The sequence below is a fragment of the Ammodytes marinus genome (genome assembly GCF_949987685.1).
Source record: "Ammodytes marinus genome assembly, chromosome: 4".
NCBI lineage: Eukaryota > Metazoa > Chordata > Actinopteri > Uranoscopiformes > Ammodytidae > Ammodytes > Ammodytes marinus.
The window spans coordinates 24,008,203-24,028,755 of NC_137233.1; the positions used below are offsets into that span (position 1 = coordinate 24,008,203).

General features: G+C 41.2%; 2 protein-coding genes across 2 annotated transcripts; both read right to left on the reverse strand.

Annotated features, from left to right (window-relative positions):
- Positions 1–39: 39 nt before the first annotated feature.
- On the reverse strand, positions 40–6,147 carry cdh27 (cadherin 27; the record flags this gene model as incomplete). The annotated part of the gene is made up of 15 exons (XM_080026601.1): positions 40–237; positions 363–449; positions 960–1,052; positions 1,144–1,265; positions 1,354–1,575; positions 1,951–2,175; positions 2,291–2,430; positions 2,512–2,813; positions 3,226–3,408; positions 3,934–4,065; positions 4,414–4,577; positions 4,719–4,863; positions 5,024–5,173; positions 5,457–5,579; positions 6,127–6,147. 15 exons carry the CDS (start codon positions 6,145–6,147, stop codon positions 40–42), a joined length of 2,307 nt encoding a protein of 768 aa, XP_079882727.1.
- A 595-nt stretch (positions 6,148–6,742) lies between these two features.
- LOC307249348 (dysbindin) lies at positions 6,743–18,465 on the reverse strand. The gene is made up of 4 exons (XM_080026017.1): positions 18,221–18,465; positions 8,375–8,527; positions 7,617–7,760; positions 6,743–7,517 (listed from the first exon to the last, which is right to left on the reverse strand). The coding sequence occupies exons 1-4, from the start codon at positions 18,261–18,263 to the stop codon at positions 7,252–7,254; spliced, it is 606 nt and encodes a 201-aa protein (XP_079882143.1). The 5' UTR covers positions 18,264–18,465; the 3' UTR covers positions 6,743–7,251.
- Positions 18,466–20,553: the final 2,088 nt, after the last annotated feature.

A 20,553-nucleotide genomic window follows, 5' to 3' on the forward strand; every position in this document is an offset into this window, starting at 1 on the left:
AACAAATGTGTTTGGTTACAAAATAACACGTGTTCAGTTTTATATATGTGGCTGCTTGCAAATGGAAGCAAGTAGGTTGAACTGGGGGCCCAAGTCATTTAGTGCTTCCTGGATGGACTGGTCATCATGAATGATGCTCTCCAGTTCTAAGACTTTGTCCCACTCCCCTTCGTCTGCGTAGACATGAGGCTTGCAGTCCTGTAGATCTCGCTCTCTCTCCTGGACAGAGGAGAGCGTCTGCAGGAGGAGTGGAGAAATCAAAGTCAAGTCTAAAGCTGGTTCTTGTATAACTGCTTCAGGTACAAGCATGCATTTGCAGAGCCAGTAGAGTAGTATTATGATGCTCAAAACACACTACCAACCTGACGAAGCAGGGTGAGGAGAGCTGCCTGTTGTACATAGCTTGAGTTCCTTTTGTAGTGGAAATTCATTGTGCTCATGTCCGAGGTCTGTAAACAACAATGTTGAGACGGGGATTAAGTTTCACCAATCACTGCCTCAAAGTTACTGAGCACAAATCAAGCTGCTACTCTACCTGGTTGTGTTGGAAGCCATTTGTGGTTTTCCAAGTCGCCTTTTAAAACAGACATGAGCAAAGATTAAAATATTTGAAACACAGTTGTGGCTGATATAACTAGACCGTCAATGAGTGCATATCACCTGGTTCCAGTTGGCACTGGTTTGGTCGGACACATTTTTCATTCTGCATTCTACAGAGAATCTATGGATGAAGTTTTGCTCCATGTTCTATTAAACAATGAAATGGGCAACTGTGATAAACAGCTGATTTTCAGTTCAGTCGATCCACACGCAATAGTCATTTAGTAATGTCTTCACCAAAGCACATGTGGGAAAAACCTGTTTAAGACCAACTTCATGCTGACTTACTTCCACACACCTACTCAAGTTTTGCCAGTTTAACCAGTGGAAAAAAAAGTATCTGTCATTTCCATCTGTACCTTTCTTAGTTGCTCTGCATCAGTCAAATTGTGCCAGTCGGATGGGGCGTAGTCCACTTCATCAGTGGACACTGCCTGGACAATGTCGGTTAACTAAGAAAAAAAAAACTGTTAGTAATATTTTCATGGCGAGAAATCTGGAAATGTATCAGAGGTCAGTTTGCGGATGTTTCTGAGCGGTTGCCTTGCAGTCTGTTCCTGGTTTCTCAATGTTAAATTTGAGAAGGGTCTCTCCAGATACATCGACACCTTGCAAAGAGGCAAACTTTGTCTTGCAGGAGATGCTGACTGACATCAGCAGCAGGACTGTCAGTGGGAAAGAGAGAACAACATTCAACTTGTAATACATATCACAGTTTACACCGATACTGAAGGCAATGGTGTTGTTTCTTACATAGGATTAAAAGCAGGGAGGTAACCGCCACTGCGCCTAAAGCTAAAGCTCCAGAGGCCTTTGGAGTGCGTCGCCCTTGGCAGTTGGGCGCCACAGAGCAGTCGCACACGGTGACACTGAGGTTGTTAATGCCAGACTTCCTTTGCAAGTCATAAATCTTCAAATGAATTGTGTGCGGGCCAGCATGCACATTGGGCGCCTTCACCAGGCCAGCTGTGTACCCTGTGTGAAATAATCACCAAATTAAGTTTTATTTTTTTCCATCTATAAACAGTATATATATTTACAGCCCTAGAAAAAATTAAGAGACCAGTCTGGATTTTTCTTAAATCTTTATCTTTATATTACTTAATGAAAAAGCTCTAAATGACAATATTTTTGTAAATTTGGTAGAAATGTTGTCAGTGGTTTATATTATAAAATCAAAATGTTAATTTTACTCAAACATATGCCTCTAAAGAGTAAAACAAGAGACAAGAGACTGAACATTTGGAGTGGTCTCTTAATTCTTTCTGGAAAAAAATAAGAGACACTTTCAGTGTGTCTCATTTTACTATTTATATGTGCATGTCAGTATGTAAGTACAGTAGTTTATACCATATGAGGGTTCAAGTTTCCATTTTCTTTCGACATCCCCCAGCAGTTCAAATGTGAAAGGCCCTCCGAAGGGATTTTCATCCGGGTCAAAGGCTGTAATGTTGGTGGTGGTGGGGCCATCAGACACACATACATCCACATGGTCCACTGTCAGATGAGGCATATTGTCATTCTGGTCAGACAAATAGATGTTCAGCGTGGCCGTACCTGTCAAGGGAGGATTACCTGTCCAAGAAAGGACAAAATGTCACGAAGCATCTGAGATTTTACTAAAAACTTTGTACAACGAATAATACCATTTGGTGAGTGCCCATGTCAACTGGCAACACTAGAGTTTTACCATAATCCACTGCATGCAGTACGACAGTGTAGACCCCGATAACATGAGGAGATTCTCTGTCGGGTATCTTGACTGTTTTGATGTCACCTGTTTGGGGATCCACCGTCACCCAGCCAGCCGGATCACTGCCTATTTTATACCTGTTGACAAACACAATTTGGTTTGGCCGTTGGAAGTCCCAGAAAAGAGCTCAAACATGTTGGAATAAACATCCCACTTACACAAAATCACTTGCGTGACTGGAGTCGGGATCAACAGCAGTCACCTTCTCTACCCAGGTTCCTATGGGCGCGTTCTCCTCCAGCAGGGCGTCTTTGACTGTCTCAGTGAATATTGGGGGGTCGTTGGTATCCTCCACTTCAATGAAGACTGTGACAGAGTGAGGCTGAGCTGCACCTTTACTAGCGTCAACTTTCCAAAGGCCCGAGGACGTCTTCTCAATCACTTTACAGGAGAAATATGGCGCCTCGTTTTCCACCGAGATTTTCAACTCCCTCTGTGCTCCCTCCTCAAAGTCTAATGGCTGGAGTTAGAAAGGACTTTGTCATGTTGAATTGTTAAATTATTGTATGTGTCATTGATGACACATTTGTGTTACACTTAATTAAAGGTTATAAGTTCAAACTGGTATTTTAACAAAGGGTATGTTAACAAAAGTGACCCACCGCAGGTAGCAATATGCCAGTTTACAGAGCCTAGGCTGTGTATTAAAACACTTTTTTTCAACACACACAGTACAGACAGGTAGCAGATCATGAGGAGATATTCACTGAGTTTGAATAAAAGTGATTTTGACAACAAGCATTCTGCAGAATTGGTGACTCTGCCCTCAAGTGCAAAAGGTCATACTGTGACAAACATGCATGTGTAAAAAACATGTCAGAGTAGAGGTGGTTGTTACTGTAATGTAAAGCATGCACCCAAACCGCACTCACTTTTACCACTGTCAGGAATCCATCATTGGTTTCTGGGTCAGTTTCTAAGTGATAGTGACCGCCCTTGTCCCCCTGTATGGTGTATCTGGCTCTCCATGCTGGGCTGTTGGGTCTGTCTTTGTCCGTCACATGCAGCCGCAGTGGAGAGGTCCCGGTCTCATATTCTTTGACTTTGCCAGAGCCCTATTGTGTGAATACAGGGTGCAGAGGTCAGGAGAAAAAATTTAGAAGTCTGGAAATAGAACTTGCTACTGCTGCTAACGAACTTGTACTGTAGTTGATTGTTGTCTATAGCTAATCTTTTGAGAATGACTGAAACATCTGTTGTAACCTTTATATTCCATTAAATAATGGCTGGTGTTTTTGTCATGTAATATTTTGATTATATGACAACATGAAATGTGAATAATAATTGAAGACATAATTAAGACATCCATCTTATTGTTTGGATATATTATTTGGGTTATAGCAAGAACATGCAAACTTGCATATTATATTGGCTTAAACAAGATGTAACTTTCACAGCAGAAATTAAGATTAAAAGAAGAGGATGAAATGGAGAAGAAAAAGTAAATGAAATTACAGACAAGCCCATAAAAGAAAAGTTGCATCTGTCTATTTACTGTGAAGCCATAGTGCAAAAAAAATTATTTGTTTGTTTCACTTTTTATCATTTATTTAATGAGATTTTGAGGGTAATGTTCCTACTGTTTGTCCACTTATGGTCGGGAGGTGGTTGTTGCCGTCCTGGACGTGAATGATGACAGTGGTTGAACTAGACAGACTGACTACTTCACCATGGTCTTTGGCCTCCACCAACACTGTGAACCTTTCAGCCACCTTAGTACAAGCAAATAAAGACGCTTAGTTATTCTTCAAATACGAGTGAGTGTATCTTGCATTCGTTTCTCATGTATCAGCTTAATTATTTTGCACAGTAGGTTCATGTTCATTACAGGTATATCCTTTCCGTTGCAAATATATCTTTGGAATATGATGTAAGTTTTTAACCAAATGTCAAGGAGATTTTTTTCTCAAAGAACAGACAACGCCCAAAGCAAGATACCTTATCATACAATACGTTCCCCAAATACCACCTCAGACTATTACTATTATGATTTATTATGATAATGATTTACGATATATCATGTGCTGCGTGACATACGGTATTTACAAAGGGATTCTTGCCTCACGATCCAAACATCCTTTGAATGAGATCGATCCAAACTCATTAATGAAGAATTCTGTGCTTGCTGCGTTTGGGGACACAGATTTTATTTCATAGTGGAAGGTTGCGTTCGGCGTGCCTTGCTGGTCTCTGTCAAAGGCCAGAACTCTTAGGAGATTGGAGCCTGTTGGGAAATGGCAAAACCCTTCAGGCGGTTCAAAAACAAACAGAGGAGTGTAATAAAAAAGGCTTTGGAGGTTAAGAAGGTTGAAATGAAAAAAATAAATAAAAAAAGACGTGGGGTATGGTGTGCTGTATTACCTACCTTGTGTGTCTTGCTCGTGGATGCTGATTTCATACAGATCCCTCTGAAATCTTGGTGGGTTGTCGTTGATGTCCAGTATGGTAATCTCAACTCCTAATTGAGTGTCAACTGATTTATCTTGAGTCTTTATGGACTGAAATCTGAGCTACGGATTGAGAGACATGGTTTCAAAGATTTAAAACATAGACACACATTTTGTCAAATCTGAATTGAAACAGCACTCACATGCCCATATGTAGCTTCCAACAGCTTTCTTGTTTACCCCTAATCCTTTCAAACATGCTGTAACGTGTGTTGGGTCTAACCTTAAGCATTTTCCTTTCCTCATAGTCCAAGGGCTTGTGGACATACACAGTGCCAGTGTCTTTATCAATGGAGAGAACTCCCTTTGGCTCCTCATCCACTCCTTCCCCAAAAAGTTGAAAGTTCACCCGATAGTCCTGAACACTTTTTACCTATACAACACAACACCAAAACACTTCACGGGTCGGCTTTGAGGAGCCTGAAATTTACATGACTCACTCATTCATTTTCATGATGACATTTGGATAGAAGCAATAAAGAGCTCCTCATAGACACCTTTATACAATTAAATGATTGATTGTCATACAAGCTTTGCACACAAATAGTGATGTTTGGGGCCTGGCTTTAATGAAATCAATAGGATTACCAATTGTTGTAGAATTAATGTATTGACACTACATCTGACTAGTTTTCTTAACTTAGTGGTTTTCTCACATTGCCCAGCACGTAAGGGAAGGGCCCCGGATGCTCCTCCTCTATTATGAAGGAGCTAATGATCCAAGCCCGTCTGTGACGACTCAGCAGCTCTGAGCACGTTGAACTTGTCAAAAGATAAACCTGAAAGACAAACAGACAAAGAAACCAGAAGAGCAGCCTTTTCAGAGAGTCCCACTCATAAAAATATGAGAAATGAGCTGGTTTGACAATAAAATGTTGGACATACTTGTTGTACCAGTTTCTACGAAGTGTACACTACATGTAGCGTAGGTCCACAGAAACAATAGTCTCACAGTATATTGTCCTTTGTACAATAGTTTTTAGATATGTTATGTGTATATTAAAAAAGAGGAATTTCACATCATCTATCGCTGAGGTATGAACACACTTCTGTGGGAAGTACTTAATATATAGCCCAGTACAGTGCTGGAAAATTATATTACTGTAACGGAACGAAAAACAAGAATTGACAGATTTGCAAAATTCTATTAACAAAACCTTGCAACCTTATTACATATTTTGAATATGATGTCACACTTTCTTTCCCAAATATGTTTCTAATAAGTAACACAGAATTTGATCAAACATTGAAATCTATAAAATCGAGTGATGGCATTCATCTCAAATTAAAGTAAGTTCAGAAACATTTGAAGTCAGTCTTACTTACCAGGAGAAAGAAGCGGATCATGATGCTTACTCTGTACGTCTCGCTCCAAGTGATCGACAACTGGCTTCTCTGATATTTAAGCAGAGGGAGGCGAGACCCTGCCCCATTTGTACACACCCACACACTTATAGCAATCACAGGTGTGTATGTATGTGTGTGTGTGTGTGTGTGTGTGTGTGTGTGTGTGTGTGTGCGTCTGTGTGTGTGCGTGCCTGTGTGTGTGTGTGTGTGTGTGTGTGCGCGTGCGTGTGTGTGTGAGAGAGATGGTTTATTTAGTCACTATCAATCTATAATGTGTCACTGCTCATGAGGGGTTCTTAAAAACTGAACAATGCTTGCAGTGATTGAGTCTTTTAAATTGCTGCCTTTCAGTGACAGACTCACAATATGTACTAGTTAATCACTCTTGCATTTTATGGTGTCTACAGCATTCTGTGGACTTGCCTTTGTTTGAAGGCATTTCATGACACTGCTCAGCAGGTTCTAGTGGCCCATCCTAAAGCTTGACACCAGGCATCATCAAAACACGTGTGACCCTCCTCGAAGCAGCTTGAAAAAACCCAGGACGTGTGCTTGTAAATTCTCAGAAACACGTGACACACACATTTTTGCATTCTTCCTTTATTGTTAAAACAGAGAAGTCTTGTGAGAGATTCCTTTATTAGAGTTAGAAAAAGGATTAAATGTTGCATTGATAGGAAAAAAGTGGTGCTTTCCAAAACAGATATTGTACATTTAATAATCTGAAGCCTTCTATTGCCAAATGCAGTTAAACTGCATCAAATGATTATTTTTTTTCATTCAAGTCACCGCTTTACTGTCCAAGTGTTGCATCAACACTGTACAAAATATATTGTTCATCAAATAAAACATGCGGAAAAAACAGGTAAGAATTAACTGGAAATCTTCACTTTCACAGTTCATGATTCCCACCTCCAAAACACAAACACACACAGAGAACAACAATTCAAATGAAAGGAAAGGTTGAAAGCAGAAATAGGAGCCAGTGTGAGTGTGAGTAGTGTGGAAGACAGTTGCAGCAAAAGGGGTCTCTTTCAAAAGCTCTCATCCCAAAGTTCACTCTTCAACATCAGGTAAGTTGTGGAGATCTTATTGTGGAGAGTCCTAAGAAGAAGTTGCTGGAGTCTGGCCTTTCCCTTTCTCTGTCTCAGTAGATGCGGCTCTTCTCTTGACTGTGCCGGTGTGCGTGTCCTCATCGTCTGACCTCATGACGGGCGTGTCTCTCCCGTTGGCATTGGAGGCCTGGCTGTCGCAGGAGGAGTTAGAAGACGTGGAGGACACGCGGGACTTGCCGTTCAGACCCTCCAGGACATGGCGAAAGAGTCCATTACTGATGACCTCATCGTTGTTGTTAATGTTGTTTCCTTGCACTGTGAGTAAAAGAAATAAAATAAAAAAGATATGATCAGGGATGCAACTGTGCAGTGTGTCTGTCTTGTAATCTCTGTTCCATTCCTGTGTTTCCATACCTGGCAGTGGGGAGTTGAGTGAGCCCTCTTCTCCCCCGGAGCTGAAGAACACTTCCAGAGCCTCCTGATCTGAGACTTCACTCAGCTCCATCTGATCCAGCAAGTCCACATTCACCTCCATGGACGAGACGCTGCCGATCGGAGCTGCGGGAGAGAGGGCAAACAGTTAAATGATGTACACGTGTGTATTAAAGGTGCAGTGTGTAATATTGGAATATTTAGTGGCATCTAGTGGGGAAAGTTCTAGATTGCAATGCTCCCTTGATAACCCCTCCCTTTCAAAATTGTACAGAAGCTCAAGGACAATAAGCTAGTTACTAAAGATGGCCTCATTCACCACTGCCTCAAGTCTTTGCACAATATCAAGTGATAAGGTGAAGATTTATTTAGTTATTCATTCTATAGTTCTTCTTTATCATCTTCCAACAGGTGCATTTTCCAAGCACACCCACTATAATAACGCATATGGTTGTTAAGTTTGTCTATTCTGTGCTACTGTAGAAACATGGTGGTGCAACATGGCGGCCACCGTGGAGGGTGTCCCACTCCTATCTAGAAATGAGTAATCACATTCTAACAACTTTTATTTTCAAGCGATTATACACTACTTGAAACATAGCCTACTTGTGAATATTATATTCCATTTCTACCAAGTCTGTTCTGAAAAATGGCAATACATTTTACACACTGCACCTTTAAAGTGCATCTGTATGTGCATGTGTTAAGAAGAAGAAACAAATGCCACCAGTCCAACTCACGTCTCCTAAAGTCTCGGATACAAAGGTGCGCAGAGGACAGGTAGACGTCCGCATCGTGCTGGAAGACCTCCTCGAAGAAACGCTGTCTCTCTCTCAACTTGAGCTGCTGCGCTGCGTCCATGTCTGGGATTCTCTGGCCGCGCTCCGTCTCCGCTGGTAACAGAAGCACAGGATGGTAAACAGTAAACACCAAGTTTTATATTTAATACGTGGAGTTTCTTTCCAATCAAACACCATACAGACGGGGTTTACAGACTAGTTCATCCACTCTCATTGTATTACGACGAGACACATATTTTGAGACCCATTTTACAGTAACACAGGTCCAATGTGGGCATAGCCAGAAGGGGGAGACATTGAGCTGTAAGTAAGAGACATAAGGAGGTGGACTAATCCTAATACAGATATCTTAACTGTAAACAATTGTATCGGTCACCATTTGCCACTTAACTTCATATCTATGGATTATAATTTACCTCACTGATAAAACAAAAAGTTATGTTGTTGTTACAAGAACACTAATTAAACAAAATCTCCTAATGTCCCCAGTGTAATAGCCTGTACATTTCCTAAATCAGCCCGGTCCACTGACTGATTAGCAAAAAAAAAAAAAAGAAGAAGAAGAAGCTGTCCAGTTCTTTACTAAGTTAATCCTGTTTGAGGCATCATGCAATCCCATTTCCCCCTTCATCAGCATTCTTGTAATAAAGCTGAGTGCAAGTCCAATGTGTGCGAGTGAAGGGGAGGGGACTGCAGCATTATGACTGCAAGAGGAATGATGAGAGCTATAACTACTGGACACTCAGTTAATTGTTTATAATGTCTAAAACTATTGCGGAGGAGTAGACCTGTTTTGTTCTTCCTGGGAACACACATTGTAACCCATGTCCCTGGCCTCCAGGACTAATACAGACAATTATAAACTGTTACTTGAAACAATATAAAGGTTACTTGAGGTTACCTTGTGAGTATTGACATGTGGCAGAGGTGAGGTAAGCTTGTAGTGATATTCTCTGTAATGGTAAAGATCCACTGAACGGCCTGTTACCTTAGCTCAGCATAAAGACGGTAAACAGGGGGTAACAGATAGCCAGGAGATAACAAAGTTTGCTTACCACCACCTCTCACTAACCCCAGGTCTTTGCCTTTTGCTATTAAGGTTCTAGTACGAATTACAAAGTGCATTTCCATTCGGTTTCCCCTTTTAGAACACTACTCATTAGAGAAGCGTTTTGAAGAGATATTACAAGCTGCAGGCAGCGATTGAGCTAATTGGATGAGGCCCTTCAGCCATGTTTAAACTGGGAATAAGGAATAGATTATCTGGCCTGTGTTAAGAGCTGCAGTCACGGCAGCTCTAAAAATACACCACAGAGTAATGGAGGAGAGAATTTAGACATTTAGCTCAGCATATTTACAGTAAGAGCACTTTACTTGTTACTGGCAATGTGAAAAGACTCCCCTTGACACAACCCTTTCGCATGATGAGCATTGGTCATAATAACCTAAGGATAACATAAAGCTGCAAGCAGTGAAAATAGAAAGTCAATATAAAATGTTAATGTTAAATTAGCTACAGGTTGCCCTCCTCAGAGTGCTGCATCACCATAGTCCTCTCCTCGATCCGTGCCCACTGCCCAGGCACATACTGTATCTGTGGTGACAGAAGGACACACACCTGTCACTGCAGTTTTGTTCTGCTTTGTTTGACAACCTGCCTCCTGGGTACTAGTCCTCACTATAGGCAGGCAGCAGAATTGGACATCTCAGAGCCAGCACTTATGGGTGTACAGTAAGAGTGCATCGACAGGAATATAAACGATTTTCTCCATATACACTAAAAAACACAAAGCCTTAACTGATAGCAACAATGTATAAGTTAACAATATCTGCCTTGACACATGGCCTACTGATCATACTGTAGGCCTATGTCTTTGGTTCAAATCACAGAGCTGCACTCGACAAAGCATTACTATGTTGTTCTAACACTAAGGCTTACTCATTTCATTATAATAATTACATTTTATATCATCCTGCCATGGCGCACATCGTTGGTGATCCTAGCAAGTTTTTTTTTTAATATGATAAAACCAACATAAAAAAATTAAATGATCCGTAGAACTAATGTGATGTGGTTTTCTCCAGCCAGTCCGATAAGATCCAACCCTTTTCTCTGCACACAATTGCTCCTTTCATCCTCATTCATCCTCCTACTTTACAACTTAGGCTTCCTGTCGTAGATTCGTGGTCTCCAATCTCAGATAACCCTAATGACATCATCAGTGTTTTTATCTTGGACTTTGGAAAGTTCCTGCAGAGCCAAACGGAGCCATTTAACAATAGGGACTGATGCCTTGATTGTCTTTTATGTTAAAAGCGTAACACAAGTTTAGCATTGCAAAAACACATTCGCATTCACGATTGACCGTTGAACAAAAACTAAATGTATCAGGATCAATTTTAGAAGAACCAGTTTTTTTATTATGCTTCTGTCTTGTTAGAACCTCGAAAATGAATTCCGCTTTAAAATGCCTTAAAAGCTACAATTGCCATTACCCTTAGTAGACTTTAGACTTAAAGCTCACCGTGGACCCATGGATATGTTAGAACACATTTAAAAAGTGCATTTAGCATAATATGTGACCTTTAAGCAGAGTTGAGGAGGGGTTTGGTAAGCTCACTTCTTGAGGCAATATATTAGACAAAAGGCTTCATTAAAATGTGCTCACACATGCACACATTAGTGTCAGTCATCGTTTTGGCATCTTGCCATTGTAGCATTTCTGTCTTTGTGTCGACGTACAAGGATGTAAGTCTGCTACACTCTCTTCTCCGTGCACTGTTACACAATCACATACTCTAAGTCAAAGGGAGCACGCAGCGCTGACCAAGCAAGATGTCAGTCCCATTCAGGAGCTACCTGTTTGACATGTGTGACTGTTGGACTGTGTGTGTGTGTGTGTGTGTACGTGCGTGTGTGCATGCATGCGTGCGTGTGTGCGTGTGTGCGTGTGTGGGTGTGTGTTTGAAAGGAAAAGGGGCTCCTCGTTCCATGTGACCAACTCGGACATCATGTCAAACAAAACCCCCGGATTTGTGCTGGGCAAATGACTTTCCTTTCTTTTCTTTCAAAAGGATAGGACTCTAATAGCATGTTTGTGCAGCAACCGTCTCTCCCCCCCCCAAAAAAAATCATGCTTCTCATTAGAGGATACAGGTTCAAACAAACTGCTTATCCTTGAGGTTTTTTTTTTCCCCACTCGGTTAAACAGTGATTGATCACAGCATTGATTGTCTCTACTTAAGGGCTAAGGCCCGTGGAGACCCAAGGGTTAGCTACAGATGCATATCCTCGCATCGATTTTGCTTCCCTATCCAGTTCTTTTCTTTCTTTTTTTCATTGAATCACCTGGATCAATGCTGCTCTCCTGGCCGCGCTCGACCCCTGTGACCTCTGATTAGTGCCAGCGCTCACACAGGAAAATCAGAGAGAGAGAGAGAGAGAGAGAGAGAGAGAGAGAAAGAGAGAGAGAAAGTAAGGCCCCAAGCAGCGTCCACTGCTGAGGAGATCACATGTCTGCTCCGCTACAACAGACACGCCGCAACCCACAGTCTACGGTTTCATTCCACAAGATGTCTGAAGGCTCTGTGGCCACTCAAGAGAGATGAAACACCTGCAGCTTGACCTGATGTTCTGTCTATCTTTCTCTCTCTCTCTCTCTCTCTCTCTCTCTCTCTCTCTCTCATCAGCTCTCTTTTTATGTCTCCTATTGTCTCTTTTCTTCATTTGTCTGTCCAACTATTTTTTCTCCCTTTATCTGTTTTCCATTTACTTCTGTCTGTTATACTTCTTTCTTTCTTTCTTTCTTTCTTTCTTTCTTTCTTTCTTTCTTTCTTTCTTTCTTTCTTTCTTTCTTTCTTTCTTTCTTTCTTTCTTTCTTTCTTTCTTTCTTTCTTTCTTTCTTTCTTTCTTTCTTTCTTCTCTCTTTTTCTGTATTTCTGTCACTCAGTACGCTTCCATGCACAGTTAAGTCAAGCTACAGTTAAAGCTCGACTAGGGAATGTAATTGGACTTGACTGTCCTTGTCCCAGTATACAAGCAGGGAAGAGGAATCGATTTATTGACTGAAGTATGTCCAACTCCAGCATGCGGCTAACCTGTCAGCAAGTAGCAAATTGGGACCATCTTGAGCGCTGATGAAGATAACTTAACAGCCCTGAACATTTTGTTCAGGTGCACGGCTCACTTCTCCTTCCTTATTTCCTTCTGTAAGCATTCAATGCTGTCCGACTTCCAGGTCAAGGCCCAGTTTTCCAGGTCAATGTCCAGGTTTCTTTCCTTCTTTCTGTTATGCTTCTTTATGCCCGCCTGCCTGCCAGTCTCTCTCTCTGTCTTCCCCTTCTGTTGTTTCCTTCTCCCCCTACTTCCTTCCTGAGAGCTCTGGGATCTGAGAAAGAAAAGGTCATGTAACAGGGCTCGGGACCAGCTGGACATGTGGAATGACTGGTACAGACAGACTGACAGACAGACAGACAGACAGACAGACAGACAGACAGACAGACAGAGCGGACCGGACGTGTGTGCATGTCAGTCTGCCTTCCCACATAAAGACAAACCCAGATCCTCCACTGAGGGGGCAGAGAGATAAAGAGCCCATTCAGAGAGCCGGACAAAGGCGGAGATGAAAGGGAATGGGACTGGCCTGCACTCCTTAAACATGATGCCATTTACAGGAAATCCTTCTGGATGCAACAGAGGCTAAATTCACCTTAACTCACCTTTTCTCAGAATGACATCCTTTACTTAATAGTGCGTAACTTTTTTATGTAAATTAATGACGGTTACATTCAAGCAATTGCAAAACATGTTGACACAAAGTTGATTAAGCCTATCGGCTAAACAAAAGTCTCTCTGTATTTCTCAGTGTGGCAACGTTTGCAAACTGGTGTCGCCCATCGACACTGCCGCAGGATCGCAGAAAAATTCCGAGAAGCCCCCAAGAAATGTTTCAGTTGTTGATTCTAAGAAAATACCTGGACGTACAGTACAGCAGAAGATATTAAATCCATGCTGAAGATAACTGAAGGATAGCCTTAACATTAAACGTTTGTTAGATTCCTTCTAATCTGTTGTTTGCAATTTTTTTTTGCTTGCTTTCCATGAAAACTGTGATCTCATCAGCCACACTTCTCAGAAGACCCGACAGGCACAGCATGTCAGCAGATATAATGATACAAAGACTTTTCAATACTCTACTGTCTTTAGATGACTACATCTCTTTTTCTAAACAATGAATTTGCTATCGAGTATCTTGCCACTGACACATTTCCAGGGACATGACCCTTAAATGCCGGTTCAGAAGCATTAACTGCACAAGAACACATTGATCTGGGGGCTAAATGAAGGGATTGTAGGGGCTCGGTGTCACCCACAGGCTGCCATTAGCCCACTATCAAAATGTGAGCTCACCGGCCTGACTCCCCAGTGACGGGGGAAAAGAGAAGGTCAGGGCAGAAAACAGCAAACTACCACTCCAGATGATCTAGTTGTTTTTACACTTGTTGGTTTAAAGGAGCAGCTCTGGCTATGACCCTTTCAGTAAATAGTTGTTCCTCTGGTGGGAACCATCGTTTCCCCCTTTTGCCTTTGATTATAGAGCGGTTTGCCAGACTCTCAATTTGAAAAACTATTCATCCAAGCCAAGACTTCTTTCTGGGAAGTGGTTTGCTTATACAAATGGATGAGGTAATTCCTGTTTAAATGGCTCTGGTGGTTGGACATACTTCCATGCGTTGCCACCCAGCCATTCCCACCATCAGATAGCCAATAAGAATCCAGGGAGACAGACAGCGATTAAACAAACAGAGGTTTAAAAGTCTAATTATACATTTACAAATAAATGCTCAAATTAATACATATTAAAATCATTCATAATTAGAATAATATTTGTTACAATTAATCAGGAAGTAAAACAATTAATCAAATAAAATATATTCAATCATGCATGAAGTTATTTGTGCATTTCTTTCAGTTTATATGGTTTTATTTATTAACTTACTAATGATGAATATGTAATTTTTTTTTCTTCCATATCTCATTGCCAGTGCAGCTCAATTACCATGCTGGCCCTGAGCCAAACAACATGAGCAGAACTCTTAAATAGCAGGGCCGATCTGAAACTGAGGTAGCACTTGTTTGACCTAAGGCCACTGCCAATAGACTGGTTGCCCTATTCAACTACACCATGTTTTACAGAGCAAAGGGATTTTTATCTCACAAGTATAGGTTCCCAAATACAACAAGAGAAAAGAGAGCCCGTGCAGTAGAATGTACTTATTGGCTGTAAACCCAAAAAAGGCCCCAAGAAAAGTGGGATAAGTCAGACAGGATGGAAACACTCCTCAAAAATGAGGGGGAGGAATAAAAGGAAAAAATATAGGGTATGAAGGGAGTAGGGGTTAGCCAAAAGTGAGTCAACATAAGGGTGTGTGGATAGAGGGAATGGATTCTGCCCGGGCTTATTAGTTAAAGAGGAGTCTTTTCCGTACCTTCAAGCTCTACATTGACCCCAACAACAGGCTGATAACAGTCTGTAGCTGGCCATTAGTGGATCAGTCTCCTTGCTCTGGCTGTTACAGTAATTACTAGTGTCTCAGTGTTCATGAAGAATGGTGAAGTGACTGGTTGGCTACAGGTAGAGCATTTATCCTGCTTTAACAGTAGGAGCAGAGCTGGAACCCTATAACTACTTGTGCCCATTTATCACTACCATTAAAAAATGTTGCCGAGTGCTACAACACATCCTGGGAAGCACATCCTGAACGCCACCAGTAAAAGTTTGTCCTCCTGTTTAACAGTTTTGTATTTTCTAGCTACCGCTGTTTCAATAGTATTATATCGCTTGTGTCCTTTTCTTATACAGCACAACAGAAAATACTACTAAAGTGTAACAGACAGAGGGCCACACTATTAAATGGAACAATAATATTGTTTGGTGTCTGGCACTTATATTTTTGGTTTGGTTCCCTATTTCCCCTCCTAAAAGCTGCCATTTACCGGGCTCCAGTTGCAATAACACTAAATAATTCATAGCGGCTGTTGATGTGTGTTTTTAAGTGTCTGTCTGGTGGTCTATATTTTCAGTGCATGCAAGTATGTGTGTGTGTGTGTGTGTGTGTGTGTGTCTTTGTCGATTTGCATATTAAATCTGTCTGTTTTGGTTGGGACAAAGCTGTGTCCAGCTGACAACAATGACATCAGTGTTAACCCTCTCCTTCCTGCCCTCTTGCTTGGATTGCACCCAGCCTGACAATAGGATAGTGTTTGTGGGTCAGTGTCCTGTCCTACTGCCCTCCATAAGCCCACAAACACACTGTCATGCGTTCTGATTAACACAATCACCAGTTGACAAAGTGCCAACATACACGTTGTTGTTTTTTTCTACATTGAGAAAATCCTTTCATCAAGAATGGCTACCAATGACACACATATTCCACATATTTGTAAGGGAGCTGGAGGAACTGCAGGAATGTTTGGTTTAAATGCCTCTATGGACAGGGTGGCCTACAGATGATATACTAGCTAGAGAATTTTTGAATAATTAAATCATGATTTATTGTACCGCCTATCCAGAAAGATTCAGAAAGAAATTTGTCTGATCGTTTGTGCAGTGTTGAACTCCAACAATAATTCATTTGTTTTTCTTTTTGTTTCATTCAGTAGAATCACTAGCACTTGTTTGAATTGTGTTTCTGGCCACCTGATGAATGTATATCCAATATTCTCTCTCCCTCTCTCTTCTTGCTCTATTTTTAGTTTGACCAACTCCTGTGGGAAATAACTGTTTCTGTAGCTGCTATGCTACTTCAATACCCAGTGGCTAACTTTATTTTTCTGTTGTTTGATGCTATAGGCAGATGGTGTACAGTGAATTTTTAGAGCTTTTTTTGCTTTAAAGCGTTGAAAAGTTGAAAAGTACACTATGAGAGCCGTGAAAGTCTACCAATAATTTCTAAAAAAAAAAAAAAAGGCCAGAGGAATGATGTTTTTCGTCCTCATATGAATATCGGTGCATACACTTCAAATCAGTAGTAGACCAAACACAGGACCAGTTGTGCTACATTGTTTACGCATGTGGAGGAGTTTTACCATGATTATTTTGCTTGCTTTTCATAAAGTGTTAGTATGTTTACTGGAATCTACAGTGAGAGCACAGCTGCTCAAGAGAAACAAATCAGTATGATAAGATTGTGTGAATCCAACTGTCAAAATCATCAATTCAGTAGAAGAAAATCAAACCTATAATGTGGTTCATAACTTCCTCATCATGTTCAATGTTTGGCCCTGTATGCCCTCTATCTCTGACAGTAAGCTCCAGTGACAAGATTCTGATCTTGTATCTCAGATAACACAGATACGGATTTCTACGCCTCTAATTTGCTCATTAAACAGAATCTACTCTTTACTCCTATCTGGGTCATGTCCAGTGGGACTGAGCTAAGAAGACAGGGAGAATAGAAACAATTCCTCCTGCACCCAAATATCCCACGCTGTCTTTACTGTCCGTACCGATATGCCACTCTCGGGCACATAGCCTGCAGTAATCATGATGTGACAGCATCAGGAGGCACACAGGGGCTAAGGTCAGAGCAACAATTGTGAAACATCTTGTCTGGTGACTTAGCCCTGATCCTCTTTGGCATAGTGAAAAACACACATACAGTGATCTCCCTGGGACTACAGTAATTCGATTACAGGTCTGTTTGTCCAATCTTGGTTACTATGCCTGTGGAACGCGCATGCAGTCTGTGGCGCAGTCAGCCCACTCTGATGAGATCTGCAGCCACAATCCCATTAGAAATAAGAGATCTTTGTCAGGAGAGCTCTGTGTGGTGGCCCCGATCCAAGCCCCTGCCTCAGTAGGTGTGTGTGTGTGTGTGTGTGTGTGTGTGTGTGTGTGTGTGTGTGTGTGTGTGTGTGTGTGTGTGTGTGTGTGTGTGTGTGTGTGTGTTTTTCCCTTGCAAAGAGTTTGACATATTTGCTGGCTATTAGCGAACATTAGTCAGGGTGATGATTCAACATTCCTGCCTGATTTGTGGCTGGCACAGCACTTGGTCCAGTCACTTCAGGCAAAAAACTGAAGCTATATAATGGCTGAGCTGTCACGCTGTCATCTACATTACTGTTTATCTGACACACACACACACAAACACACACACACACACACATACGCACACAAACACACACACACACACACACACACACACACACACACACACACACACACACACACACACACAGCTTATGCCTCATTGTAAGGGCAGTGAAGTGTTCATTGGTGCCCTTTTCCTAACTTACATGACAAATGTTTGACAGCATTGAATATAGTATTGACACCTTTATGTTGTTTATGCAACAACAGAAATAATCTGACATATTAACAATGAAACATACCTTGGAAAAGCCTGAGGGTTTTACCTTTACTACACCCCTCCACATTACAGACATTTGGTTGCTTTCAGTGCGGCTTTTGAGTTACTTGCCTTCAATGATCAATCTGTGTGCATGTCTGTGTGTGTGTGTGTGTGTGTGTGTGTGTGTGTGTGTGTGTGTGTGTGTGTGTGTGTGTGTGTGTGTGTGTGTGTGTGTGTGTGTGTGTGCGCGCATGTGTGTGTGTGTGTGCGCGTGCGTGCGTGCTTGTGTGTGTGTGTGTGTGTGTGTGTGTGTGTGTGTGTGTGTGTGTGCCTGTATGTTTGCTGTACTTCTGACCAAATATGGACATATTCTACATCTTAAATAAGAGTGTTCTACCAAAAGGTTAAGAAGTTTTAAAAAAATAGACTCACATGGAAGACGTTTGTTGTGAAGGTTGGCTGATGAGGAGCTCATGTTGCCGGAGAGTCACAGGAAACACACAAATAATCAGTCAGAAGTGATGGGTGTGTGTGTTTGAGTGTGATCAGCCCTGTGACAGTTCAGCATAGAGGCTACCGGTCATCTCCCACCTCCTCTTGCTCCTTCAAAATGCTCCTAGGTGCCTGATGCCGCTGCCCTGCTTCCCCTCTTTACCCCTATGTGCACTGTGAACCACTTGGATGAGGCGAGAACAAGTTTGTGTCTGTGTGCAGCCGACCAGCTGACCAATGAAAAGGGAGGGAGGGAGGAGCTGAGAGGAGAGAGACCGGGCGAAAGGGATTGAGAAGGAGGGATTTTTATGTAACAGAGTGGAAAATACCAAGGAGAGGCAGACACATGCCTTTGTTATTTTGGTCTCCTTAACAGCCCCTCCGCTCTCCTCACTTCCCCACTGTTCTGTCTCTCGTTTCCTGCCTCCCTGTTTTGTTGCAGATTTGAAACCCCTCCCTCCTCTGTGTAACATTCAGGGTCGAGTGTTGAGAACAAACATAACATTAAAAACCTCAAAATGTCCCTTTAATTTGTTGTTTTGTTATGTTTCATAATGGTTTTTGAATGGCATTGAGGCCTGGACAATGTAAAGGCTTTTTCAAGTTTCCTCTTGGCATAAACATTTGTTTCTTACAGAACAATTCATTCTGAATGAAAAATCCATAATGACTATTACATTTGGATATAATGTGCAACTATATTTTAAATAATAGATTTCCCACCCAAACAACGAAAGCAATTGTTTTACACATAGCAGTATTGAATTGTTTAAGACAAATATCCTACAGAACACATATTACACATCAGAGATACAAATACCTATTGGTCCCCTCTGGCTAAAGGGAATTGTGATGGACACTTTTCACTGTGTTGTGACTTTTTACAGACCAAAGAGTTCATTGTTTAAAGGTCCAATATGTATTGTTTTTGCATTAACACTTCACAAAATGACATAACCAATGTTATAAATATTGTTGAGTTGTGTACTTGAAACACCAAAGATGTTACCATCCATTTTCAAAATCAGAGATATTATTAAATTTGATAACTTACTACTTGAAAATGTGAAAATGCGAAACCATTGACTGCGACACAAGGGGATTTGCAGATATTGAGAGGGGAGGAAGTCACTCAACCACCGCGCTAGCAAGAAAAATAGGTAGTAACTTCATAGCATTGTACTGTTTTTTGCTATATTGTATTGTTTCGTATACGCTATCATGATGGACTGTGATTATGCCTTGCAAAGCATAATCTCAGTCCATCACCAAAGCTGTTTCTGTGACCCACAAAGTCAACTCCTTCTTTGGTTATTCTATTGTATGTTACATCATGTGCGTTTCATTGAGAATTTCACATTTCACATTGCTATAACTTTCAGCAGTAATAATCTATTTATTTTGTTTCAAAACAATGTTGAAATTGAAACTTAACATGTTTTTAATGTGTTTGATCACTGATCATTGGCCTAAACACCCTATAGTGTCGGGCTGCTCTGGTTTCCCAAAGGTTTAAGGCTCTGTAGAGTCTGGCCAGTTGTTGCATGTCATTCCTTTTCTATCTCTTATGAAGGCATAAAACACTAGACACCAATCATGAACTTCATTTTTTGATAAGATTTCTCAAAAATCCTCACATTACCTCAAGACATCATTTGTATTTCGTATGTGATGCTTAGAGTGAGGAAATGAAGACCACAGTATGATATCAGATTATGTGTGTTGCCTGGACACCATCTAGTGGACACCAGACCACAGTTCCAGTTCTCCTAAGCCTGATTTGCTGATTATACAGTATTTGCATGCAGAGGCTTCATAAAGCAGCATTACATCATCGTTTTTTTTCCAAAACACTGCATCAGCATTTGAGAGAGGCTTTTAAATAGTGCCTTGCTTCAGTTGCAGGCAGGAAAAATTTGCTGATGTTAGTCATAGCAAGACTATGTTAGTGGTTATCAGCACAAAGTGTGCTAACCTGTTGATCATCCACACAGCCACTTTGATCAACAGGAAATGATTGTTTTTTTTTTCGAGAATAATTTGAGAATAAACATTGAAGCACATAAAAAACTCTTCACACAACACAACAAGTTAAGCTTTATATGCTCATGTATCAGAACAATAGCTTTCACTATCGGAACCCATACTTGGCGTCTGTGCCAAACTGAAAGGTGAAACCGCAGATGCAGGCTGTAATGTAGCAGTTGGGAAGTGGTGGGAGTGATTGGCGATTTCTATCAATAAAAACACACTCTGTAAATGTCAGTGGTTGA

What these genes read in the sequence shown, in the direction of transcription:
- LOC307249348 (XM_080026017.1), bottom strand. Translation starts at nt 18,263, where the DNA reads ATGAGCTCCTCATCAGCCAACCTTCACAACAAACGTCTTCCAT. An exon ending in TATCCGAGACTTTAGGAGAC is followed by an intron (nt 7,761 to 8,374) that starts GTGAGTTGGACT and finishes TCTCTCCCGCAG; the next exon opens with CTCCGATCGGCAGCGTCTCG. An exon ending in ACTCAACTCCCCACTGCCAG is followed by an intron (nt 7,518 to 7,616) that starts GTATGGAAACAC and finishes TTTTACTCACAG; the next exon opens with TGCAAGGAAACAACATTAAC.